This window comes from Heliangelus exortis, chromosome 29 (assembly GCF_036169615.1).
Source record: "Heliangelus exortis chromosome 29, bHelExo1.hap1, whole genome shotgun sequence".
Classification (NCBI taxonomy): domain Eukaryota; kingdom Metazoa; phylum Chordata; class Aves; order Apodiformes; family Trochilidae; genus Heliangelus; species Heliangelus exortis.
Window position 1 is genome coordinate 1,099,109 of NC_092450.1, and position 26,823 is coordinate 1,125,931.

The following is a 26,823-nucleotide window of genomic DNA, read 5'->3' on the forward strand; positions in this document are numbered from 1 at the left end:
GCTCCTCGGGAGGTTCCTGCTGCAGGAAGGGCCCTGCCCCGCTGCCCGAGCCCGCACGGCCCCCCCCGGGCAGGGGGATGGGACCCCCACCAGGGACCCGTGGGACCTGTCCTGCCCGGGCTGCTGCCCCCCACCCGTTTCCAGGGAGCCCCACGGGGGTCTCCACGCCGGTGGCTGCAGCCCAGGGCACTCAGCAGCGGGGAAGGAAGGAGGGGAAATGGCAGCAGCAGGTGGGAAATGGGGCTGGGAAAATGGGGAGGGGTCCCCGAGTCAGTCCGCAGAACCCAGGGGGATGGGATATGGGCCATGGGGACAGGGGAGAGGCCATGGGGACAGGGGAGAGGTCATGGGGACAGGGGAGACCATGGGGACAGGGGAGAGGTCATGGGGACAGGGGACAGGCAGTGTCCCCCTCCCACAGAGCTGCAGCATCAGGTGGGACACGGGCTCGGGGACAATCAAAGCCCCGAGACAGTTCTGCTCGTTGTTAAATAAACTTTAATTTTTGTCTGGGGAAGGGTGAAAGGAAAATAAAATTTCTTCCAAGGATTAAAAGCAGCAGGCGGGGAGGGGCAGCCCAGCTGGGCTCTCCCCTCTCTGCCCAGAGGCCACGGTGATGGGTGGGCTCTCCGAGCTGGAGACGCTCGCCCGCGGTCCCCAAAGGCACAAGTGTCACCTCGTCCCCTCCCTGCGTGGCTGCCACCCCCCCCCATCCCCCCCCAGTGCAGGCCAGCGTGTGCAAAATCCCCACATAAAAAAATACCACGTTTTTCTTTTTTTTCCCGCCCCTCCAGTATCGAACATCCTAAAAAACTATAGAGCTTTGATCAGTGTCATTTACCCACCCCCAGGACTGAAAAATCCCCATTTCCCCCCTGGAAAGCTGCTGGGTTTTCACCAGGGAGAGGGGCACAGACCCGCTTGGCACCAGTGGACCAGGACCAGGACCAGGACCAGGACCAGGACCAGGACCAGGAGGGTGTCCCCCAGCAGCACCAGGTTAGTGGGGGGAGGGTGGGTGGGTGGGCAGAGGGTCCCTCGGGGGGGGCAGGAGCACCCAGGCAGTGTGTCCCCTGGGGAAGGGGCGGGTGCAGGGTCAGCTCCCGGGGTCCAGGGGGTCCGGCAGGGTCCTGGTGGGTCCCTGGGTGCTAAGGGCTCAGCTCAGGCCCCGGGGTCTCCATCCGGTGCCGGTACCGGCGCCGGCGCTCGCAGCGGGGACAGGACCTGGTGCTGGCCTGGCAGTCCCGGTGGAAGACGGTTTTGCATTCGCTGCACCTGGGAGAAACCCGAGGAGGGCGTTAAAAACAAAACCCCCCCCGCACCCCCAGACCTCCCCCCGTGCTGCTGAGTGTCACCGTGTCCCCACAGACCCAGACCCGGGACACTTCCTCCTCTCCGCTTCCTCCAGGGACTCGCTGAGCAAAGAGCCCTCCAGCCCCAGCCCAACCTTGCCAGGAGGAGCAGGAACCGCTCCAGCAACGAAAAAAAAAAAACAAAAAACCAAAAACCCAACCCCAGCGCAGGTCCTTGGAGCTGCGAGCAGGAGCAGCAGCTGGGCCGGAAGGTGCCTGCAGGCGGCTGCCAGATTCAGGCAGGGGACAGAGGAGACTTTGGGGTTTTGCTGCTGCAAGAGCAAAGTTTTCCAAACCCACTGCAGGGTGACAAATCCTACCCAGAGGGATAGGATGGGCCCCCCCTCACCTCAACCTGTGGGACCCCCCTGTGTGGCAGGGACGCTGCTTGGGGACAAAGGGGACATTGCCAGCCCGTCCGGACCCGCCCTGCCCCAGCAGGAATGTAAACACCAGGAATGGCACCTGGGCTTGGAGGGGAGGGGACACCCAGCCCAGTGGGGGATGGTGACAGCGGTGCCACAGGCACTGGGGAAAAGGTGGAGCCACCGAGGCTCAGCTCCTCCTGGTCCTGGTTCCGGGACACCAAAACTCAGTTCCCTTCCTCCTGGTCTCAATCCGGAGTCACCAGAGCTGAGCTCGCTTCTGCCCCATCCTCTTCCGGCTCTCCCAATGCTCAGCTCCCTCTCCTCAGCCCCATTCCCAAACTCTCTCTGCCCCGGGTTTGGTTTTTAAACACCCTGGAGTGCAAATCCCTGAATCCCTGGGGATCCCAGGGAACACCAGGCAGAGGGACAGAGCCAAACCTCAGCCCTGGGGTCAAACCCTGGTGGCTGCAAACCCCAAGTTTGGATCAGACCAATTCTTGGCTCAAACCCGGAGCTCTGGGGATGTGGAAAAGGGGACACAAATCCCAGTGGAATGGTTTCCCACGCAGCTCCTGGGGGGATTTGAGGAGCTGGGGGTGGTTTTTACCCCAGGTGTCTCTGAGTGACCACCAACAGCATCCACCTGCCCCAAACCAGCCCGGGAAGGGGGGAAACAGCCCTGGCCAGGCTGAGGTCACTGCTGGGGGGGTTCCAGGAGCATCCCCAGGGACAGGGTGACCCCAGCAGCTGGCTGTCCCCCCAGGGTGGGCAGAGGGGCAGGAAGCCAGGCTGGGTGAGGAGGTTGGTGGAGCTGCTTTGCTCCTGCACAAACCCAAACCTCCTCTGCCAGGATAGGGGAAAAAAAAAAAAAAAAAAAAAAAAAAAAAAGGTCAAAACCCCTCCATAGCCTGGATTTGCAGGACACGAGACCTCCAGCTGGCTGCCAGCTGAGTTCAGCCCCATGTCCCTGCCCCTTCCAGAGACCCTGAGCTCTTTTTTGAGGGAAAATCAGTCCCTAGGGACGTTGTCCTTGATAACAAGCCCCACGTTGTTGTTGTGGCAAGGAGGGAGCTGGAGAGATCCTGGGGGGCTGCCCTGGAGATGTCTGCAGCCACAGAAGGAGTTTTGCAGCCTGGGGAGCTCGGATTCAGTGGCATTTTCTGTAGCTCCTCTGTGTTGCTGCTCAGTTCTGGGGATCAGCAGGGAAAGGAAGAACCCACCAGCCTAGGACCCAACCACCCCCATGGGAACCAGCTCTGGGGTCACCATTGGCCACCAAGCATGGAGATGAGGACCTGGATCCAGCAGGCTCCTGGGCTGGAAGGGTTTTGACTCTGGTGTCTTTAGAAAAGCCTCCAGGTGGGGTTGTAACTCCCCCCCCCCCCAGATAATTCCCCCTGGAGAGATAACCCCCCTGCCATTCCAGCTGGTGACCCCACTGCAGACAAGGACCCTCCAGGGAATGCCAGTGTCCCCCCTGTCCTGCTGGAATGTCCCCAGCATGTCCCCCAGGGCTGCCCACCCTCCATCTCCATGGGTCCATTTGTGAGTGGTGTGTGGACAGCCCCACAACTGCTCCTCCTGTGCCCCCAGGAAGGGACTGGGCTGAATTTGGGCAGGAAATGTGTTGCCCACAGAGCCTTCATCCTCCTCCCTGTCCCCTGGCTCCTCTGCTGCCCTGGGACCCAGCAAGACTTTTTCAGGCTGACAGCAGAGGGGTGGTGGTCCTGGATGTTCAGGCTGCAAAGCCACCGTGTTTGGTGACATCTCAGCTCTGCATGAAGGGTCCTTCCCTGCCCCAGACAGCCCAGTTTGGTTGGAAACTCCTTGGGGCTGGTGGGTACCATAAGGATGTGCAGGAAGTGGGTACCAGGGGGGTGGGTGAGGAGCACCATGAGAAGGTGGGCACGAGGATGAGGGCACCAGGAGGACATGGGGACCACGAGGACACAGGCATCACAGGAATGTAGATACTGTGATGATATGGGCACCATGATCACACGAGCACCACGAGGACCTGGGGAGCATGGGGACATGGGGACCACGAGGACGTGGGGACCACAAGGCCACACAACCAGCTCAGAGCTATTTCCAGGCCCCCATGGGGGCTCCAGAAGCCCAAGGGTACCCCAGGGGATCATCCAGGCTGCTGGGAAAAGTCAGGCCATGAGCTCAGGTGGCCTCACAGCATCAGGAGGGGACAGGGATGTCACCCACCTGGTGGTAGTGTCAAACTCAAAGGGGAAGATGATGTCACTGCTGTTGCAGATCTGGCAGATGAAGCCACGCTGGGTGCAGAGGTCACAGCTGTAGACGTGGTGGGAAGCAAACTGGATCAGAGTCTGCAGGAAGGGCTCAAAGACCCCATCAGCAATCTGCAGGGCAGAGCTCAGAGTCACAGAAAGGTTGGGAAGGACCCTTCAGATCATCCAGTCCAAACATTCGCTCAACTCTACTGGGTCCAGAGCTACCCCATGTCCCTCATCCCCACAGGATGGGCTCTGAAACCCCTCCAGGGGTGATGGGGACTCCAGCCCTGCCCTGGGCAGCCCGGGCCAGTCCTTCATTGCCCTTTCAGTGAAAAAGTTTTTTCTAACATCCAACCTAAACCTCCCTTGCTGCACCTCGGGACCCCTCTCCTGTTGGGGTGCACTGGGACAAATCTGTGTTAAGCCCACACTTTGTGCTGCTCTGTGGAGATGAGGCTGTCCCCAAAAAACAACCCCCACCCCTTGGGCACCCCAAGGCACCCACTGAGCTGGGATGGAGCTCCCAGCTCTGGAGTTGATGGAAAACCCCACTGAACATCACTTCCAACATCATTTGTGCTAGAGACAAGTTGGTCTGGGATACCTTAGCTGGCTGGAATGGAGGTGAAACAATTTACCTTGTGTGATTCCATAGTCCTCAGAGGACAGAGGCTTGTGCCAATTATTTTGGCAAATGAAAATAAAATTAAGGCAATTATTTGTCTTTTGAGTCGCTTTGCAAACTTGCAGAGTGCACGTGGTGGGTGAGAGAAAGGCAAAAGGAAAACAAAGCTGCCAGAAACCTCCTGCTGCTGCTGGTGAGGGGCCACACTTGACAGAACCTGAGATGTTTTCACCAAGAAAAGCACCAGAACCACCCCAGGAGCTCTCACCTGCCTCAGGTCAGTGACACTGTACTTGTGGGGACACTCCAAGAGGTAGTGCCTGTGGTCCAGCCTGCAAGGAAGCAGAGAGAGGAGGGGGTGGATGGTTCCCACCACATCTCCAATGGCTTTGGAGCAAGGGGGAGCCTGGATGATTCAGGCTCCTGTAGGAAAAACTCAACTGGATTTCCTCAGCCTGCCCCACGTCCCAAATCCCTCTGGTGGAACCCGTGTGAGAGCATTTCAAAGGGGAGGAAAGAAAAAATAAATCAATCTCTCCTCTGTTTTCCCAGGTGTTTCCTGCCCAGCTCCTGGCAGGAAGGTGTTTCCTGAGTCAGGACAGATGGGTGACTCCTCACAGCAGCTGCCACGGGGCTGAGGGACATGGATCAGAGGTGGCCTTGGCAGTGCTTGGGCTGCTGATCTTCAAGGGCTTCTCCAACCCAAATGACTCCAATAAAATCCAGCCCATGCCTTGGCACCACTGCCTGCTCCAACAGGGAGGGACCAGGAGGAGCAGGAGGCCACGGGGGTGCAAAGAGGGGGAGGTGTGGGGGGAGCCATCACCCAGAGAGGGTCCTCACCTCTTGCTCAGCTCCTTCAGGGCCCCACTGCGACACACACTGAGATAATCCCCCAGCAGCTTCAGCTGCTCCCTGCTCCTCAGGATCCTTCCCATCCTCTCCACGTGGTCGTAGAGGCTCTCGTTGACCCTCTGCAGGTCGATCAGGGGTTGGTTACGGATTTGGGTGAGGAATTTCAGAGCCTGTCGGGAAACCTGGGGCAGAGAGAGGCAAGAGGTGGGCAGGGAGCAGCCTGGGAGGCTCTGAGGGAGGTGCTGGGTGGACACCTCCACCTCTGCTGGTGCTGGAAATGTTCAGATGAACCTTCAGGAAATGTTGAACCTCTCACAACCCTCTGCAGCTTTGAACTCAAGAGGGGAGATTTGGATCTGAGGAGAAATCGTTTGGGGTGAGGGTGCTGAGCCCCTGGGTGCCCAGGTTGCCCCCAGAAGCTGTGGCTGCCCCATCCCTGGCAGTGTTGAAGGTTGGATGGGGCTTGGAGCCCCCTGGGCTGGTGGGAGGTGTCCCTGCCCATGGCAGGGGTGGCATTGGGGGGGCTTTGAGGTCCCTCCCAACCCAACCCAGTCTGGGATTTGATGGTTTTGTGCCTGGAGCTGCCAGGACCATCCCTGGGCAGGGCTGAACTCCCCTGGCAGGAGGGAACCCCCACCCTGTTTTCCATTCCTGTGGTTGGAGTGGATGAGTGAGGGAAGTTCCTGTTCTAATTCCAGGTTGGATGGGGCTTGGAGCCCCCTGGGCTGGGGGAGGTGTCCCTGCCCATGGCAGGGGGGGCACTGGGGGGGCTTTGAGGTCCCTTCCAACCCAACCCGTTCCATGATTCCATGCAGCAATGTTTCCCTGCTCCCTGCAGGGACCCAGCCCAGCCTCACCCCTCGTTTGGCCAGGTCCCAGTTGTGGATGAGGCGGGAGGGAATCAGGGTCTCCTCATCCTGGTGGCAGCTGTCACAGTAATAGAGCCCGGAGAAGGCGCAGAGCTTGGGCTTGGCGAAGGAGAACCCGATCTGCCTGGAGCAGCCTGCAGGGAGGAGGAGGGGATGAGAGGGGGGAGAGGGGAACCCCCAGCCCACCACCCCCTTCCCATCACCCCCAGGATCAAGGGAGAAACTTTTAGGAGGGGGAAACAGCAGGGAAGTTGTTGGAAGGGCTGGGGATCAGCTAAAGGACGTGCAGGATGCTTGGCTGGAGCCCTTCCTGCAGGTGAGGAGCTGGGATTTCAAGTCCCTGGGTCTTTATCCCAGGACTATCCCTGAACCCATTGTAATCCACCAAGTGCTTCAGTTGCTCTGGGGTTTTATTACTGGGGAAAGTGAATTCTGGCAACATCCAAGTGGTTTAGGGAAGAAGCTGAATCCCAGCTGCCTGCCCCACCACCTCCTCCCTGCTTCACCTTCGCTCAGCCCTTCCCTCTCCCACCACAGGGCACCAAAACCACATCCACCAGGGACAAGGTGGGGATGGGCTGAGCCAGAAAAATCCCTTTAAATAAAGGAGGAACCCAGCTCGGTGTTGTCACCCCAACCTGCATGCTCTGGGGGAGGTAGAACCCCCAAAAATATATTCCTGAAGGTCAGGTGTTGTTCTCTGAACTAATAAAAATGAATAAAAAGAATTAAATATAAAGAATGAATAATAGTAATTTAAATAATGTAAATTAATAATTTAAATAATTAGAGTTAGTAATTTAAAGTTAAATTAATTTAAAAAAAAAAAAAAGGTTTTATTGCTCATTATGCCCTGAGATGTCAGGAAACTCCCCTGTCAGGCTTGGGTGTCAGCCTGGGAGGAGGTGACAGTGGGAAAGGAAAACTTTGAAGAAAACCTGCCCAGAAAAACTGGGAATTTGTCTTTCCAACTTGCTCCTTCCACCTGTTGGCAGTTGGAAGAGTTAGAACAGAGCCTGGAGGGGAAGAGGGAGCTCAAAGAGAATGGAAAAAATATGTATAAAAAAATAAAGAAGTTAAAAGAAAAATATCAAAACCAAGCCCAAAACTGCTGGAGGGCACAAGAAATGGAGTTGAAGGAGAGAAATGTGAAATTTAATTAATTCACCAAGGTAAAGAGCAAATGACAGCTCCTGGGGAGGTCACCCAGTGTCACCTCAGTGTCACCTCAGCCCCTGTGCCAGGGGAAGCTCTGGGGGTGTTTGGCTCCCAGCAACAGCCCAGTTGGACCAGTGCTGGGGTGGGACAGGGACTTAGGGGGGGGGGACACACAACCAAAAATGCCACTGATTTGGGACACAAACCCCATGGGGGTGGCAACCAGCTGAGGGGACCCCAGCAGCTGGGCTGTCAGGACTCAAGGGACATCTTTAATTTGATGTCACCTCGTTACCCTCACCCAATCCTCTGGGATGGAGCTGAGCTCTTTGCCCAAGCCAACATCTACCTGCACAGATGAAGCTCTGTGAGTCCAGGCCCTTCTCCATGGGGATGGCCACCAAGTATTGCAACAAGAAGCCATTTTCCTTCACAGTGTTCTTCAGGACAACCTGGGAATTGCCATCCAAGCTGCCACCCAGGGTCAGAGCCTCCTCAGCACTCTCCAGGTAGGCCATGAGGGCCCCTCGGACCAGCTGCCTCCAGGAAGCTGCTGCTTCTGCATCCTCAGCCTGCAGCTTCAGGACAGCTTTGGAGGTGATGACCTTGAAGAAGGCAGGACCCCCGAGGCTGCTGTCGGGGAGGATGTCCTGGATGGTCTCGATGCCGTAACTGTTGCTTAGAATTTTATCGTTGTTTCTGACTTTGAAGCATTTTAAAGTTTCTAGAGAGAGGGAGAAGATAAAAGGGAGCCAGGATTTGTCCACCTCCACGTACAGAACACCCTCCTTGATGGCATCCAGCTCTGGCTCCTGAAGCAGAGTCCACTCAAAGCTGTTCCCGGGTGGGTCGCTGTACTGCAGGGCAGCAGAGGAGTCACTCTGGGTGCCTGGACCTTCCCCACCATCCTCGGGATACTCCAGGGTCTCCCACTCCTCCTCCTCCAGCTGAGGTCGGCACTTGTGCAGGGCCTCCCGGATCCTCTCCAACCAATCCTCGGCCTCGTCCCCAGAAGGAGCCCTCAGGGAGAGTTTTTTCCCCAAGAAAACCAACTCGAAACGCCCGTCCGAGTGGGTCCTGCCCAGGGACTCGCAGCGCAGGAGGGAGAAGCTCTCCAGGCAGATCCGATCCTCGTGCTCCAGGAAGAGCCGGAGCTCCAGAGGTGACAGCTCACAGGAAAACTCCTTCCAGATCCCCATGGCTCCTCTCCTCTCCAGGCTGCCCAGCTTCAGCAGCCCTCGGAAAGGGTTGGAAAGACCTGGGACAAAAGCAGGGGCTTGGCTGAATGGGCAAAGGAGGGGATTCTGCTCCTGTCAGACCCCACCTGGAGTCCTGTGTCCAGTGCTGGAGTCCCCAGCACCAGAAGGACACAGAGCTCCTGGAAGGTGTCCAGAGGAGCCACTGAAATGCTCAGAGGGCTGAGCAGCTCCCTGGGAAGCCAGGCTGAGGGATTGGGGTTGTTCAGCCTGGAGCAGAGGAGGCTCCCAGGTGAGCTCAGAGCAACCTCCCAATATCTGAAGGGGCTGCAAGAAAGCTGGGGGAGGGCTTTGGACACGGGGGGTAGGGAGAGGACAAGGGAAATGGGTTAAAACTTGGAGAGGGGAGATTTAGGTTGGACATTAGGAAGAAATTCTTTGGGGTGAGGGTGCTGAGCCCCAGGTTGCCCCCAGAAGCTGTGGCTGCCCCATCCCTGGCAGTGTTGAAGGTTGGATGGGGCTTGGAGCCCCCTGGGCTGGTGGGAGGTGTCCCTGCCCATGGCAGGGGTGGCACTGGGGGGGCTTTAAGGTCCCTCCAACCCAACCCAGTCTCCATGACTACAAAAAAAGGGGAAGGTGGCAGAGAGAGAAAAGCCACCAGGGGCTTGGCAGTGACCACCCAGGGACACCACAGCTTTGAGAGCTGGGTTGGTGGGTGGGGGGGTGGGAAGGAATTTCCAGGACCAACTTGTTCCCTCTCCATAATTTCTCTGCACGAGTTTGGGTTCTGAGGTTCATAGAATCATCATAGAATCATAGAATTAGCCAGGTTGGAAGGGACCTCAGAGCTCATCAAGTCCAACCCTTGCTCCACTCCCCCCGTGGTTCCCAGCCCATGGCACTGAGTGCCACATCCAGGCTCTTTTGAAATATCTCCAGGGATGGAGAATCCACCCCTTCCCTGGGCAGCCCATTCCAATGGCTGATCACCCTCTCCAGAAAGAAATCCTTTCCTAATATCCAACCTAAACCTCCCCTGGCAGAGCTGAAGCTCTGCCAGGGGAGGTTTAGGTTGGATATTAGGAAAGAATTCTTTAGTCCATGCCCTCTTGTCCCACTGATATCTGCCCAATCCCCCCCTGGCTCCAACCTCCTTTCAGGGAGTTGGAGAGAGTGATGAGGTCTCCCCTGAGCCTCCTCTTCTCCAGCCTCAACACCCCCAGCTCCCTCAGCCCTTCCTCACAGGACTTGTGCTGGATCCCTTCCCAGCCTCCTTGCTCTTCTCTGGACCTGCTCCAGCACCTCAATCTCCTTCCTGAGCTGAGGGGCCCAGAACTGGACACAGGACTCAAGCTGTGGCCTCCCCAGGGCTGAGCACAGGTTGGGACTGAGTGGGACAGCATGGGGGAGATGAGTCCCAAGGGGCACCCAGTGACCCCCTTCCCTGCCCCCCTTCCCAGCAGAGCCCTGGGGGGCTCAGCCAAGCAGCTCCATCCCCTCCCTCAGCCCCAGGACCCAGCCCCCCAGCACTGCCCATACCCATCTGCCTGCGGTGCACCACGCTGAAGCCCTTCTGCTCCCGTTCTGGGGACGTTTTGGGTTGGGGGCTCTCTGAGGATGGCACCGAGAGCCTCTCCAAATCCAGGGCACTGATCAGCCCCGGGGCTGGGCCCTCACCAGCACCCTCGGGCCCAAAGCCGTTGGTGTCAGGGGTGCTTTTGCTGCTCTCTCCTGGGGAAGGTCTGTAGAAGTCATCTTCTGAGATCCAACTCTTCCTTTTCTGTTTAATAAATAAAGAAATAAGTTAATTAATAAATAAAGCGTTGAAATGGCTGCACCCCCAGCACCTGACTGCTTCTCCAGGAGCTTTTCTGGCTACAAGAACAGAGTGAGGGGCTGGGACAAGGTCTCCAAACAAACACCAAGAGTAGAAACACGGCCCAGCTCAGGGCTCCAGCAGCCCCAGTGAGACCACACCTGGAATACTGGGTCAAATTTTGGGCTCCCCAGTTTAAGAGAGACAGGGATCTACTGGAGAGAGGCCAAGGGAGAGCTGGGAGGGTGCTGAAGGGAAGGAAGAGTGAGAGCCCTGGGGCAGAGAGGGGATCTCTGAATGTCCATCAAGATCTGAGGGGTGGGGGGCAAGAGGAAGGGGCCAATCTCTTTTTAGGGGTGCTCAGTGGTGGGACAAGGAGGAATGGGCTGAAGGTAGAACATGGGAAGTTCCAGCTCAAGATGAGGAGAAACTTCTGGAGGCTGAGGGAGCCCTGGCCCAGGCTGCCCAGAGAGGTTCTGGAGTCTCCTTCCCTGGAGCCTTTCCAGCCCCTCTGGATGTGTTCCTGGGGGTCCTGCCCTGGGGGATCCTGCTGGACAGGGGGGGTTGGACTGGGGGATCCCCAGAGCTCCCTTCCAACCCCTGACATTCCATGATTCCATGATTCCCTGGATCCAAGGCTGCATCCCACCAGGAATGACCTCTCCACCCCCCTGCCCAGCTTCCCAAGAGCCTTGATGCTGGCAGAGGAACAGAAGGGCAGCAGAGAGCTGTGAGGAGGGGGATGAGCAGCTTGGGGTGCAAGGCACGGGGCAGGCAGAGCCCAGGAATGTGGCTCCTTCCCTGAGTCACAGCAAAGCAGGAGAGAATTTCCTGTTGACACCGTGTGTCATCCAGGGATCAGGTCACCCTGGCCCAGGGCCACCAGGAAGGGGTGGAAATGGGATAACTGGGAGGGAGCTGGAAGGAGCAGGGACCAAAAAGAGAAATATCTTTTTTTTTTTTTTTTTTTTTTTTTTGGAGGAGGAGGGGGTATGAAGTGTATCCTGACCTCCCCAGGATGGCAGCTATGGGAAGCAGGATGGAAAAAGCAGTAAGGAATTAGCCAGAGGACAGGGCTGTTCCAAGAGTTTCCTGCAGGGAAAAGCAAGGGAATTGTCTCCTGGGGGGAGCAGGGGAAATCCGCCAGCCCCCGGGATGCCATCCTGCTCCTCCAGATGTGCTGCACCAACACTTCCCACTGGAAAACTGCCATTTCTGCCCTCTCCTGTTCAACCCTTTTCCTTCCTCTCCTGTGGATCATAAAGGCACAGAAATCCCCACCAGGAGCTCAGCTCTGGGGTTGTTTTCTCAGCTTGCACCCAGCCAGATCAGTGCAGGAGCTCCCAGACATCCCCAAAACTTCCTGTCCCAGGCAGGGAGGAAGCTCTGCTGCTCAGAAAGGCTCCAGACACCCTCAGGGGCTCCTTTACAGGGACCACTGATTCCCACTCAGCTTCTCCCAGGGGGAATCCATGGACACAGCTCCAGGGGGGCCAGGAAGGTGCTCAGGGAGCAGAGAGAATCACATTGACTCCTGGGCTGTCCTGAGCCTGACAGCAGGGCCAGGGAGGGGATTGTCCCCATCTGGGGTAAAGCTGTGTCCAGCCCTGGGGTTCCCATCAGCAGAAGGACACGGAGCTGCTGGAGCCATTCCAGAGGAGGCCCTGGAGCTGCTGGGAGGGCTGGAGCAGCTCTGGAGCCAGGGGGAGAGAGTTGGGGGTGTTGAGGCTGGAGAAGAGAAGGATCCCATGGGGAGACCTTAGAGCACCTTCCAGTGCCTGAAGGGGCTCCAGGAAAGCTGGGGAGGGACTTGGGACAAGGGCCTGGAGGGATGGGATGAGGGGGAAGGGTTTGCAGCTGGGAGAGGGGAGATGGAGAGGAGATCTTGGGCAGGGAGGGAGGGAGGGAGGGAGAAATTCTTTGGGGTGAGGGTGCTGAGCCCCTGGGTGCCCCCAGAAGCTGTGGCTGCCCCATCCCTGGCAGTGTTGAAGGTTGGATGGGGCTTGGAGCCCCCTGGGCTGGTGGGAGGTGTCCCTGCCCATGGCAGGGGTGGCACTGGGGGGGCTTTAAGGTCCCTTCCAACCCAAACCAGTCTGGGACTCAGTGACCCTGTGATGCCTTGGGCAGTGCCAGGAGGTACCAGGAGGAGGGAATGGGCCTGGGGTCTCAGCCAGGTTTAGGCAGGGGTAGGACTGGATGATCTTTAAGGTCACATCCCAGCCAAACCATTCCATGAGTCCATGGATGCTTTTGGAATCACAGACACAGCACAGGAGAAACCCTGTATTCGGGTACTCAGAAGCTTCTCCCCAAATTCATTTTCCTTTTCCAGCCAAGGTGCTGGCCAGGAAGCACAAATCCAAGGGGATAGGGAGGGATAGGGAGGGATAGGGAGGGATAGGGAGGGATAGGGAGGGACAGGGAGGGATAGGGAGGGACAGGGAGGGACAGGGAGGGATAGGGAGGGATAGGGAGGGATAGGGAGGGACAGGGAGGGACAGGGAGGGATAGGGAGGGATAGGGAGGGATAGGGAGGGATAGGGAGGGATAGGGAGGGATAGGGAGGGACAGGGAGGGATAGGGAGGGACAGGGAGGGATAGGGAGGGATAGGGAGGGACAGGGAGGGATAGGGAGGGACAGGGAGGGACAGGGAGGGATAGGGAGGGATAGGGAGGGATAGGGAGGGACAGGGAGGGACAGGGAGGGATAGGGAGGGATAGGGAGGGATAGGGAGGGATAGGGAGGGATAGGGAGGTGTCACTCACCGGACAGCTCAGCAGAGGGGAGAGGAGGAGCCCAGCCCTGGGGCTGCTCTGGCTCCTGCCTGGCTCTGTCCCACTCCCACCCCCTTGCCCTGGGGCTGGGACTGTGGCCGTGCCACCAACTTCTGGGGCTGCATCTCCATCCTCCCCATCGCTGGTCCCCGAGGTCCCTGGAGCAGCCGTGCTGGGGTGGGGGTGATGCCCAGGGGATGGTGCTGGGGGTCCTGGGGAGGTGGCTGGGGGGCAGCTGGGCTGCTGGGGGGAGGATCCCATCAGGCTGGGGAGCTGCCCCCCCTCTGGGGCTTCCAGGCTTGGTTTGGCTTTGCTGAACTCTGACAGGACCCTGGGGACAGAAAGTGATGGGTGTGAGCACAGCTCCCTTCAGCTGAACCTGGAAAAAGCCTCAGTTACTGCAAATTATAACATCTCCCCCCCAAAAAAAAAATCACAGCTCATCTCCCACAGGCTGGCAGCACTGTATGGCTGAAAAAAAAAAAACCAAAAACCAAACACTGGCACCAGTCCTGGTGACAGAAAACGTGGGATTTGTGCCCCATGGAGCACAGGACTGATAATGAGGTTTTATTTCCTCACTGCTGAGGGAGGGAGGGTGCTGGGTGCTCCCCTCATGGGGCTGCAGGACCCACAGCCACCCCAGGAGAACCCCTGACAGATTTCCAAAGTCCTCATCCCTGTGCTGAGAGGGGAAGCTGTTCCCATGGCCCCACCACCCCCCTGCCTGAACCAAACCAGCCCCAGCTGCAAATCCAATTCTTTCCATCATGAGTTTAATCCCATCAAACAGGGATTGATACCCACTGGGGAGCACAGACTGGGAGCTCTGAACAACCCCAAAGAGCCTCCTGGGGATGAGGGTGCCCAGGGCCAGGCTCCTCCAGAGCAGGGCTGGCAAAGTGGCAGGAAAAATATTTACTGCTTACTCAGAGCTTACAGAGCCCACTGGAAACCTCAGTGCCAGGCATTTGGCCAAAAGGAGTCACCAGGATGACAAACTAACAACCGCCCTCCTCTGAATTACCTGCCCAAGCTGCAAATTACAAACCTTTCCTGCAAAGTCATTTCTGATCCCCCCCAGGGGAAGCCCTGGAGCATCCCCAGCCTGAGCCAGGCAGAGGTCACATCCCTGACACTGGAAGCAGCATTTTTGTCACCTTTTTGCCCACACTTCAGTGGCAAGGAGCTCATCAGCTGGGGCAGCAGGGGCCCAGCAGGCTGTGCTGAGGGTTTCTTTTCACCTTTCAGTCTCTTTCCAGGGAGATAAAGAAGTTTTTTAAAGAGAAACAGGGGAGAAATCCTTCCTGGCTCTAGTGAGCACTGCCTGAACATGAGCAGTGTGTGCCCAGGTGGCCACCAGCATCCTGGCTGTGTCAGCACTGGTGTGGCCAGCAGGAGCAGGGCAGGGATCATCCCCTGTGCTGGGCACTGCTGAGGCTGCACCTCCAATCCTGGGGTCAGTTTTGGGTCAGAAAAGGGACACTGAGGGGCTGGAGTGTGTCCAGAGAAGGGAAAGAGAGGTGGGGAAGGGTCTGGAGCAGAAGTCTGCCCAGGAGCAGCTGAGGGCCCTGGGGGTGTTGATCCTGGAGCAGAGGAGGCTGAGGGGAGACCTTCTGGCTCTCTGCAACCCCCTGAGAGGAGGTTGGAGCCAGGGGGGGTCGGGCTCTGCTCCCAAGGAACAAGGGATGGGACAAGAGGAACTTTTGGCACAACTCCAGTGGTGCCAGGGGAGGTTTAGGTTGGAGCTTGGGGACAATTTCTCCCTGGAAAGGGTTGTCAGGGCCTGGCCCAGGCTGCCCAGGGCAGGGCTGGAGTCCCCATCATCCCTGGAGGGGTTTCAGACCCTGGAGATGTGGGGATGAGGGACATGGGGCAGGGGTGGCCTTGGCAGGGATGGGGGAAGGCTTGGACTCCAGGATCCTAAAGGGCTTCTCCAAGCAGGAGGATTGTGTGACAATAAATCAGAGCTCAGGAGAGGATTAAAAACCCCTTTGAGGGGGAATATTTGGGGCAGACTCACTCTTGCAGGGACCTGTCCAGGTCCTCAGCTGTGGCTGTCCCCAGGTCAGAGTCACAGGACAGGGGCTCCTCGGGGCGCTCGGGGCTGCGGGCGCAGGGGGGGGGCAGGGGGCTGTCAGAGCCCAGGCTGGAGGAGAGCTGGGAGGAACTGGTGGTGTTGAGGCTCAGGGAGGAGGAGGTGAGCTTGGCTTTGGTGCTGGCTTTGCCAATGGGCAGCAGGGACGCTTGGATCTCGATCTCATCCGAGCCGGAGGACTGGGAGAGGGAACCCAGGGACGCTTTCCGTGGGGGTTGGGAGCCGAGGGGCTCCAGCAGCTCAGAGCCAGGACAGAGCCCCGAGAGGGACAGGGGGGTGATGGTCCACTCGTTCAGAACTGCTGATTTATAGGAGAGCTGGAAGGTGAGGGACGTTAAGCCCTGCAGGTAGCTGAGGAGGAACTCGCACTCCTCGGCATCCAGGAGCAGAGCTGAGCTCTGGTAGAACTCGGGCAGCCGGGGCCTCTCCCGCAGCAGCAGGGTCAGGTAGGACTCCACCAACCCATCATTCAGGGCCAACCTCAGCCAGGCACGGCACCGACCCACGTCCGTGGTGATGAAGATGAGTTGTTCCAGCTCAGAGACAATATTTCTGGGGAAAGGGAGAAGAAGAGGAGGACAAGAGGTGAGGAGCTGCGGTTCGGGTCCGTGAGGAGGTGCAGGATCTGCTCTGGGGGGGAGTTCAGGAGCTGGGACCAAAAATAAAATCTCTTCCCTCCATGGAAAATGTGGTTTCCCATGGGGAAAAGTGAGCTCCTGGACTCTCCAAAGCAAAATTGATTGATGAGAAGCCCAGGCAAGCCTGGGGTGCCTCTGGGTGCTCCTCCTCTCCCAGGCATCACTGCCCCAGAGCAAGGATGCAGAATTCCTGCTGTCCCTGCACATTGGTGGGACACGAGCTGTCTGGATACCCCATGGTGCCAACAGTGTGTCTAAATCCCACCTTCCAAGGTAAAATCAGCCAAAACACAGGGAAAAAAGCTGCAGCAACCCAAAAAAAAAAGGATGGGTTCAGGTTGAGGTCCTCAAGCAATCTCAGCATCCTGACCTCACCTGTTCTCCCCCCCAGATCCAACACTTCCCTCACCCCATCCCCCACCTCACACTGGTGCTTCAGAGGCTACAAGAAAACAGAGCAAATGTTTTGAAAATATTTTTTTTTCTTATCTGTCTCTCAAGAAAGAAGAAAAACAAAAACCTTCAAAGGGCACAAAAATATCTCCTGGAGCAGATGAAAGAGAGATTTCCACCAGTTCTTTCATCATTCAGGAGTCAGTGAGGGAGTTGGATGAGGTTTTTCAAAATCATTTGCATGTGGGATGTTGTGAGAGGTCTCTGCTCAGGGAGTGGCTCAGAAAAACCCCAGCAAGGAACAAGAGTTACCCAGGAGAGCCCTGAGAGCTCAGCCACTGGGCTGTGATGTTCATCCCCATTGGGACAGGGGGAATGGAGGCCAAGAGCCCCCAGGTCAGAGGAGAGACCAGATCCCTGTGCTGTGCATCCCAAAACCCAGCATGATCACCAGGGACACAGAACACCCAGAAAGCACAGAATCCCAGACTGGTTTGGGTTGGAAGGGACCTCAAAGCCCCCCCAGTGCCACCCCTGCCATGGGCAGGGACACCTCCCACCAGCCCAGGGGGCTCCAAGCCCCATCCAACCTTCAACACTGCCAGGGATGGGGCAGCCACAGCTTCTGGGGGCAACCTGGGCACCCAGGGGCTCAGCACCCTCACCCCAAAGGATTTCTCCCTCCCTCCCTCCCTGCCCAAGATCTCCTCTCCATCTCCCCTCTCCCAGCTGCAAACCCTTCCCCCTCATCCCATCCCTCCAGGCCCTTGTCCCAAGTCCCTCCCCAGCTTTCTTGTAGGCTCTCTGATATTTAGGCACTGAAAAATAAACAAGGAAGGGGCACACCCCAAGCTGGCAGCAGCATTTATTGCCTGGGGACCCCAGGACTTTGCCCTGACACAGGCTGAGTGGGGCCATGCAGGGTGCCCACCCCCCCTGTGCCATTGGGCACCATGGGGCCTCTGCTGTCCTGCTGGGTGTCCCAGTGATCCCAGCCAGCCCCAGCCCCCCAGAACACCCTTTGAGGGCCAAGCATTGGCCCAGGCTGCCCAGGGAGGTGGTGGAATCCTCACCCCTGGGGGTGTTCAAAGAATGTGTGGATGTGGCACTTCAGGAGATGGTTTGGTGGGAAAGGGGGGGGTTGGGGGGATGCTTGGATGTGCTGATCTTGGAGGTCTTCTCCAGCCTTAAGGATTCTACGAGAGGATCTGTCCCTCTGACTGGATGGGGGTGAGGGCTGTACCCTTCCATTGAGCCACCTTCCCTTCACCATTCCCTGAATTTTGTGCTTTTTGCACCAAGGAAAGGTGACAGACCCCAGCGTGCCCCCCCCTTCCTTCCGGGCACTCACCGGTGTGTGATGCTCTTCAGCAGCCCCCAGAAGACAGGCTGGGGAAGGGGGCCCCGACCTCCTGCTTTCTTCCCTTTCCCTCCACTCTCCATCTTGATGTGCTTGGCCTTCAGCCCGTGCACAAAGACAGCTTCCAGGGCACAGCAGAGGCTGTTGGCATTGCCATCATCACTGGTGACAACGGCATCCGAGGTGACGTACTGCTTCTGCAGGGCCTTGATGGCATTCACCAGCTGCTTCTTGATCAGCTGCAGGACAGGAGGAGGCAGAGGCTCAGCTTGGGAGCAGCTCTGTAACTCTGGAGGAAAGCTCTGACATCCAGAGGGCTCCCCAGACCTGCAGGGCTCATGCAGAGGGAAGCACGACTCCTGCTCCATCCCCTGCTCCCTGGGGCTGAGCTGGGGCTGAGCTCCTCACCTTGCTGCTCACCTGCCCAGTTTTTCTGTTAAAATCAGTGATTTATGCAGTTTTAGGACCCACTGACTTGCTGGGGTTGCCTCTAGGGCAGTGCTTCCTCTGCAGCCATCAAATTGCTTAAGAGGATGGAGAAAACCCAAACTCTGGCTCTTCCCAGTGTGTGCTCAGGGGAAACACAAGGACTGAGTAAGGGTGGGTGAGAAAGGAGAAACTCAAAGGAGGAAACTCGTAGTAAGGGCTGAGATGTCACTCAGACTCATGCAGATCAACCCAAGCAGCAGTGATATCAGAAATCAAAACCATCACCCTCACCCTCAGCACCCTGACTGAGAACCCATGGGTGCTGCTGGGGGGGAGCCCACCCCAAAAGGTGATTTTGGAAGAAAGGTTGGGGTTGAGCTGCTGCCTTTGGGAAGCTCCAGTGGGCTCTGAAGAGGGAACATGGGAATTTCACCTTCCAGCAGCTTTGCTTCTCTCCTTCCCACACAAGTCAAGGAAGAGCAAGTTCAGTGAATTTAACAATTTTACTTTTGGTGCAGAGGATTTTTTCCCTAGAACAGTCAAACCTGGATGTCTCAGTCCACTTTATTTAAATAAAGTCCAAGTTGCACTTCCCAGCAGACCATGGCCAGCACTACAGATTCAGCTGGGATCTCATCAAACCATTCCCTTTGGGTGTCCATCCCACAGTGAGCACTGACCAGCACCAGCCCCCCACTGGGGCAGGGCAGGTTTTGCCCCCAGCCACAAACCCACCTGAAATTTCCAGCCCAGGATTATTTTTTCAGCCTCTAAACAAGATTTCCAGCTCGAGGACAAGAGCCAGAGGGGACACTCACACCTGATCCCTGCTCATCTCAGGGACAGCCCTTGCTGCTGGGGCTGTTTTCCAGCTGCCCCCCTGCAAGCAGCCAGGATTAAAGAGTGCAGAGGATCTGCTCTGTGATGCGTGGCTGTGGGATGAATTAAACACCTGCCTGGAAGTGCTGGGGTTGAGCTTTGCTCATTCAGTGTGTTTTGACTCCTCGAGCTGGGTAAAGAAACCCCAAACACAGAGCAGAAACCCCAACCACTGCTTCCTTTGGGTCCTGGGGCTGAGCACCTTCCCTGCCCCATGCTGGGTCCTGCCATGAGGGACAAAGCTCAGGGCAGACTCTGCTGGGATTTCCTTTTGCTTTAACCCCCCCTCAGCAGCCAAACCATCCTGGATCCTCTCTGCTGGAAAGCCTCAGACACCTTTTTGCTTCTTTAAACCACCCCAATCCTGGCTGGCAGCAGCAGAAAGTCCTACCAGGTCCCCACTGGTAACTGGAGTTGCACTGGGGGGAAGGTGGGGGGTGTCTGGCTCACCTGTATGGCTTCCCTGGGGTCATCACTGTGGCTTGAATGCATCTCAGCTGCTGCTGCTCCCCAGGGCAGGTGCTGCCTTCACATGTCACCTGTGGGACAGGAGGAGATCTCAGCACCCACCTGGTTTGCAGGGAACTCAACCACTGCCCCTCGTGGGACTGGGAGCACAGCACGAGGTGTCCTGCAGGCACCCACAGCTGGAGTGTGGCTGCACCCAGCCTGGGACTGACCCCCAACCACACTGAGCCTCTCCTTGCTTCCCAAGGACCTGGGGAGTTCCAGGCAAAACAGCACAGGACAGAAGAGGGAGTAATTAACCCCTGCAAGGAGTAATGAGCCCTTCCCCTTCCCCAGCCCTGAGTCTGGGTGAGACCCCAGACCCATTCCCTCCTCCTGGTACCTCCTGGCACTCCCAGGGCATCACAGGGTCACTGAGTCCCAGACTGGTTTGGGGTGGAAGGGACCTCAAAGCCCCCCCAGTGCCCCCCCTGCCATGGGCAGGGACACCTCCCACCAGCCCAGGGGGCTCCAAGCCCCATCCAACCTTCAACACTGCCAGGGATGGGGCAGCCACAGCTTCTGGGGGCAACCTGGGCACCCAGGGGCTCAGCACCCTCACCCCAAACAGTTTCTCCCTCCCTCCCTGCCCAAGATCTCCTCTCCATCTCCCCTCTTGCAGCTGCAAACCCTTCCCCCTCATCCCATCCCTCCAGGCCCTTGTCCCAAGTCCCTCCCCAGCTTTCCTGGAGCCCCTTCAGGCACTGGAAGGTGCTCTAAGGTCTCCCCATGCTCCTCATCAGAACAAACATTCAGCTGAACCATGGCACCAAAGCCCATGGGAACAGCACTGAGGTGGCCCAGCAGACCCTGGGCAGAGGTGACAGCAGCTCAGGGGTGACAGCAGCTCAGGGGTGACAGCAGCTCAGGGGTGACAGCAGCTCAGCTCTCCAGTACTTTTTGGGGAAATGTTGCTGCTGCTGAACCTGGCCAGGCCAGAGCTTCCCACAAGTGCCCAGACACTCTCCCTGGAGCTGCCTGGGAAGTTGGGGACAACAGAGAGAAGTTCTCCACCAGGTCTGCAGTCACTCTGCTCAGCAGGTGACCCCCAGGGTGCCCTCGGTGGCATTTTGGGTGGGAGGGGACAATCTGTGTCCTGCTGCAGGAATCCTGAGCTGAGCAGGCAGTGGTGCTTGCAGGCTCCAAGGGACCTTTGAATCCTGGTTTCTGGTTTCCAGCCCTGTTCCTCTGGAGCCAAGGTGTGCTGGAGGCTCCCAGCACAGGGCCAGCAGCCCAGTGCCTGTCCCATGGCCACATCCTGCTCAAACTCAGCACTGCAAAGGGGCTGAGAGCTGCTCCAGCACCACCACGAAGCCTTCCAGGATGTGAGAGGTTGGAGAAGGGATGAATTCCCTCGAGCTGGAAGCACTTGGCATGGAACAGGAGAGCCCAGCAGCTGCCCACTCAGCACCAATCCTTTGGGGTTTATTTCCAGCAGATCCAAAGCCCTGGAGTTTTCCCCAGGCAGAGCTGATGCCTCTCCCTGCCCTCTCCTCACTCTCAGCACCAGACCAGGGCAGGAACAGCTCCTGCATGGCCACAGCAGCCCTCACATGGTCCAAATGGAGCAGACAAATCCAGAGCATCCTGAATCCGAAGAATTCCAGACCCAGAGCATCCTCAGTCCAAAGAATTCCAGACCCAGAGCATCCCAGACCTGGAGCAGCCTGAACATGAAGTATCCCAGACCCAGAGCAGTCTGAATCCAAAGAATCCCAGACTTGGAGCAGTCTGAATCCTGAGGAGTTTGAATCTGGAGCATCCCAGACCCGAAACAGCTTCAATGTGAAGAATCCCAGCCCCACTGCAGCCTGAATCCAAAACTTCCAAGACGTGGAGCAGCTTGAACCCAGAGCAGACTGAATGGGAAGCATCCCAGACCTGGAGCAGTCTGAATCCAAACAATTCCAGACCCAGAGCATCCACAGCCTGGAGCAGCCTGGATCTGGAGAATCCCAGACCTGGAGCAGCCTGGATCTGGAGCAGCCTGGATCTGGAGCAGCCTGGATCTGGAGCATTCCAGGGGCAATGCAGTCTGAATCCAAAGAATCCCAGACCTGAGGCAGCCTGAATCCAGAGCATCCCCTACCTGGAACCCCCCAGCACTGGATCAGCCCCCACATGTCCCAGGCTCTTTGGGGACAAGGTCTGCACTGTCCCTCAGTGTTCCCACAACCCAGGGAGGAGGTCACAGAACAGGAACTGCTTTTGCTGAGCCTGTCACACCATTTCCTCTCCTCAGGCTGTGCCAGGGGCAGGGCAGTGATGCAGGAACCTTCCCTCTGAGGCTCCAGGTGCTGCTGGGGGGCTCTGGGAGGAGGGAGGGGACACCTCGGTGACAGGAGGGGTTGACAAGGCCCACAGGGAGCCATCCCCATCTCTCTGAACCCACCTTGCAAGCCAGCAGCACATCCCAGCCCAGACAAATCCGAGGTGTGAGGGCTGGGGGGGGAGATGGGAGCAGGGGGGGGACATCTCTCCCCATCTCCCCCTGTGGCTGTTTCAGCCCCAGGACTGCACCCGTTGGCATCAGCCACCCAAAGGGTCACAGGGGGTGAGGTGACAGAGGTGTTTTTTGCAAAGATCTTGTCCAGAATGGTTATTTTCCCCCCCAAAAATCACCCCCCCCCCCCTCTTCACTGGCATCGCCTCTCCCACTGCCTGCAGGAGGACACTGCTGCTTTTCCACTCCCACCACGACCAGTCCAACCAGTTTGTTCCAGCACCACCAAGCCACTCAGCATCACTCCACTGGGACAGCATTTTCCTGACTAACGAGTGCCACGAAGCAGCTCCCAGGAGGATTTCACCCAGCACAAGTCTGGGGTGAAGCACAGAGAAAGGGGCTGGGGCAGCCCTGGTGCTGGGCTCAGCAGCTCCAGCAGGAACCAGAGGGCTCCAGGCAGCTCCTGGAAAGCCAGAGGTGTTCCCTGGGAGCTGGAAAGGATAAGAGGTGGGAGGGATGGGCAAATGTAGAGATGAACCAACCCCCAAACTGTCCCCAAACTCATTACACAGAACAAGGAAAATAAATAAGAGGGAAGGGAAGGGAAGGGAAGGGAAGGGAAGGGAAGGGAAGGGAAGGGAAGGGAAGGGAAGGGAAGGGAAGGGAAGGGAAGGGAAGGGAAGGGAAGGGAAGGGAAGGGAAGGGAAGGGAAGGGAAGGGAAGGGAAGGGAAGGGAAGGGAAGGGAAGGGAAGGGAAGGGAAGGGAAGGGAAGGGAAGGGAAGGGAAGGGAAGGGAAGGGAAGGGAAGGGAAGGGAAGGGAAGGGAAGGGAAGGGAAGGGAAGGGAGGAGAGAAGAAGAGGAGGGAGAGAAGAAGAGGAGGGAGAGAAGAAGAGGAGGGAGAGAAGAAGAGGAGGGAGAGAAGAAGAGGAGGGAGAGAAGAAGAGGAGGGAGAGAAGAAGAGGAGGGAGAGAAGAAGAGGAGGGAGAGAAGAAGAGGAGGGAGAGAAGAAGAGGAGGGAGAGAAGAAGAGGAGGGAGAGAAGAAGAGGAGGGAGAGAAGAAGAGGAGGGAGAGAAGAAGAGGAGGGAGAGAAGAAGAGGAGGGAGAGAAGAAGAGGAGGGAGAGAAGAAGAGGAGGGAGAGAAGAAGAGGAGGGAGAGAAGAAGAGGAGGGAGAGAAGAAGAGGAGGGAGAGAAGAAGAGGAGGGAGAGAAGAAGAGGAGGGAGAGAAGAAGAGGAGGGAGAGAAGAAGAGGAGGGAGAGAAGAAGAGGAGGGAGAGAAGAAGAGGAGGGAGAGAAGTGAGAAAGCAAAGCAGCCAGCAAGCCAAACCTACCTAGGAGCAGAGCAGAGCTGTTTATTCACTAAACTGCTGCAAACCAGCCCAGACCTTTGGGAACAGTTTGTTCAAATCCAACCTGGAGCCAGGATGAGCAGAGCCCCTGGTGCAAGGTTTGGTTTCTTGGTCTCCCACCAAGCAATGCTCCCCGGGTTATAAATAACCTGCAGGGCACTGCTTGGGCTCTGCCAGTGGAAAACAACAGCTCAGGATGAGGGCACGGAGTGGTGACTCAAGGCCTGGACACCCAGAGAGTCATTTTCCAAACACGAGTGCTGTGCTGTCACCCTGCACCCAGGGGTGCTGTGGGGCAGCCCCCTCCTCACACACCCCTTCTGCTTCCCACCCCAAGGAACTCTGGAACCAGGAGCTGAGCCCAGGGAGAGGTGGGCTGGGAGCAGGACAGGGAGCTGGACAGGGAGCAGGACAGGGAGCAGGACAGGGAGCAGGACAGGGAGCAGGACAGGGAGCAGGACAGGGAGCAGGACAGGGAGCAGGACAGGGAGCAGGACAGGGAGCAGGACAGGGAGCAGGACAGGGAGCAGGACAGGGAGCTGGACAGGGAGCAGGACAGGGAGCAGGACAGGGAGCAGGACAGGGAGCAGGACAGGGAGCAGGACAGGGAGCTGGACAGGGAGCTGGACAGGGAGCTGGACAGGGAGCTGGACAGGGAGCAGGACAGGGAGCAGGACAGGGAGCAGGACAGGGAGCAGGACAGGGAGCAGGACAGGGAGCTGGACAGGGAGCTGGACAGGGAGCTGGACAGGGAGCAGGACAGGGAGCTGGACAGGGAGCTGGACAGGGCAAGGGGTTGGCTTGCTGGAGGATAAAACCCCTCAGAAATAAGTCCAGAAGAGGGGCAGAGCCCAAGCCCAGGCTGTGGTTTGTGGCTGGACCCTCGTGGTCCAACTCTGGGTGGGCCTGGAGGGATGGGATGAGGGGGAAGGGTTTGCAGCTGGGAGAGGGGAGATGGAGAGGAGATCTTGGGCAGGGAGGGAGGGAGGGAGAAATTGTTTGGGGTGAGGGTGCTGAGCCCCTGGGTGCCCAGGTTGCCCCCAGAAGCTGTGGCTGCCCCATCCCTGGCAGTGTTGAAGGTTGGATGGGGCTTGGAGCCCCCTGGGCTGGTGGGAGGTGTCCCTGCCCATGGCAGGGGTGGCACTGGGGGGGCTTTGAGGTCCCTCCCAACCCAAACCAGTCTGGGATTCTGTGATTCCAGCTCCTTCCCTACACTCAGCACCACCACACATCCCCCCATGCCATGGCAGAAGGGACAGGGACCCCCTGAGACCCCCCCACCCCCCAGAACCCTCCTCCCAGGAGCTGACAAACCTGACCGGGGTTGGAGAAGCCTCGGTGCAGCCGAACCCCTCCAAGTGCTGATCCCGCAGCTCCCAGAGCTCTCCAGATCCCGTTCTTCCAACACCCAAACCCCGCAGCTCCCCGGCCCCGTCCCTGCTCCCTTCCCGGGCTCTGCCGGGCTCAGGGGGGCAGCTCGGTGAGGACCCTCCGGGAGGTTGGGTTGGGATCTTCCCGTGCTCACAGCCCCGGTTTCGGTGCCGTTCCGGCGTCCCAGCGCCGCGGGGTCCCCGTGGGGTGCGTGGCCATGGGGCGGGCAGGGGACATCCCCCGGCGGGGGGGTCCCTGGGGGTCAGGGAAGGACCCTCCGGCTCCCGGGAATCCGCATGTTCTGCTGGAGACAAGAAGGACCCGGAGCTGGTTTGGGAACGCTCGGCTTTAGGGAGAAAAACGTCATTTTCGGAGCGGGAGGTGTGAGCAGGGGAGGTCCCACAGGTGCCGGGATCCCCGCTCGAGTTCGGGCTCCCCGGGCACAGCGCCGGCCCCAGCCGGGGGTCTGGGGGTGTCAGCACGGAGGGACCCCACGCCCCGTGCCCCGGGGAGGAGCTCAGCCCACGGGGGGACCCGCGGGGCAGTGCGGGGCCTGGCGCGGGGGGGCCGGGTCCGGGCCGGGTCCCGGGGGCTGCGGGGGCACCCGGGGCGGGTCGGGCCGTGCCGGGGGAAGGGGCGGCAGCCGGGGCGGGGGGAGGAATCCCCCTGCAGCCCCCCCCGTGTCCCCCGTGATCCCCCCACCCCATCCCCCCCCCCCCCCCCCCCGCTCACCGCCTCCCTTCCCCGGGACGGGGATCCCGGAAGTGCCAACCCCGCGCCTGCCCCGCCCCCCGTGACGTCACCGCGCAGCAAGGCGAGGCCCCGCCCACAAACGGGAAGGGGGCGGGGCTGGGGGCGCGCGGGACCGCGGGCACGTGCGGTGGGGATGACGGAGGCGGTGACACGTGACCACAGGCACGTGACCACAGGCACGTGACCACAGGCACGTGACCACGTGTGCGCACACACACACGTGAACACACACGTACACGTGTGTACACACGAACGCACACGAACATGCGTGCACACGTGTGCACACACACGTACACATGGACACACGTGTACTTCCACGTACACACGTGCACACACACATGAACACTCGTGTATAGTCGTGTATACACACGCGAACACACGTGCACACGTGCACACACGGACACACACGAACACGCATGAACACTCACGTACACACGTGCACACACATGCGTGCACACACGCACACACACGTACATACATGTGCACACAGGCGTGTACACACACAAACATGTGCACACGTGTGTGTACAGACCCAGGCACACGTGTGCAGGCCCGACAGACACAAGCACAGGGGGGCTCACACCTACACGTGCACACACAGGTGCTCACACGTGCACACTCATGCACACACACGGGAACACACGTGTACAGACCTGCCCACGCACACTGAGACACACGAGCACACACATCACACAGATGGAGACACACGTGTGCACACACGTGCGTGCACAAGCAGTCACACACACACACACCCGTGGGACACCCCACACGGGCTGACCCACGCGTGTCCCCACCCTGCACACACGTGTGCACACGTGTGCACGGCCCTGGACACGCGTGCAAGGGCTGCCCCGGGTGGGTGGGTGCTGTGGGTGCCCGGGCGTGGGGGCAGCTTGGGGAAACGGCCAGGGAATAACGGGAAGGAAGGGGAGGAGAGGCAGGAAAAACTTCCAGGAAAAGGCAGGAAGTGACAGGGGGGGAAAAAGAGGTGAGGAAATCACCAAGGAAACAGCCAAGGGAAAAATATCTGGGGAGTTACAGGTCAGGGATAAGTCAGGAAATAATATCCAGGGAATCACAGCTGGGGAGTGACAGGAAGGGAATAAGGGAATAACAGCAAGGGAATCACAAGAAGGGAAAGGATATCCATGGGAATAGGGAAGGAAATAACGGGAGGGAAATAAATACAGCTGAGGGAATAAGAGCTGGGAAATGAGAGTCAGGGAAACAGCCAAGGAATGGAGAGAAAGGAAACAGCATCCAAGGAAATGTCAGGAAGGAAACAGCATCCAAGGAAATGTCAGCAAGGAAATAACATCCCTGGAAATGTCAGGAAG

The 26,823-nt window shown here is 58.3% G+C and overlaps 1 protein-coding gene and 1 long non-coding RNA gene across 4 annotated transcripts; one reads left to right on the forward strand and one right to left on the reverse strand.

Moving 5' to 3' along the window:
- Window positions 1-199: 199 nt before the first annotated feature.
- On the forward strand, window positions 200-4,687 carry LOC139788629 (uncharacterized). The gene is made up of 2 exons (XR_011722898.1): window positions 200-343; window positions 402-4,687. It is a non-coding gene; the product is annotated as an uncharacterized lncRNA (long non-coding RNA).
- On the reverse strand, window positions 482-25,592 carry PLEKHM1 (pleckstrin homology and RUN domain containing M1). 3 transcript variants are annotated; one of them, XM_071728721.1, is made up of 13 exons: window positions 25,466-25,592; window positions 24,677-25,034; window positions 19,511-19,599; window positions 17,744-17,991; window positions 15,287-15,913; window positions 13,255-13,594; window positions 10,212-10,452; window positions 7,826-8,734; window positions 6,307-6,452; window positions 5,438-5,631; window positions 4,863-4,926; window positions 3,938-4,095; window positions 482-1,275 (listed from the first exon to the last, which is right to left on the reverse strand). In XM_071728721.1, the coding sequence occupies exons 3-13, from the start codon at window positions 19,550-19,552 to the stop codon at window positions 1,149-1,151; spliced, it is 3,096 nt and encodes a 1,031-aa protein (XP_071584822.1). In that variant the 5' UTR covers window positions 19,553-19,599; window positions 24,677-25,034; window positions 25,466-25,592; the 3' UTR covers window positions 482-1,148. The 3 variants fall into 3 exon arrangements, with proteins under 3 accessions (XP_071584822.1, XP_071584823.1, XP_071584824.1); XM_071728722.1 differs by having other exon boundaries at window positions 24,677-25,037; window positions 25,466-25,572; XM_071728723.1 differs by lacking the exons at window positions 24,677-25,034; window positions 25,466-25,592 and adding an exon at window positions 18,173-18,342.
- Between the last annotated feature and the right edge of the window lie 1,231 nt (window positions 25,593-26,823).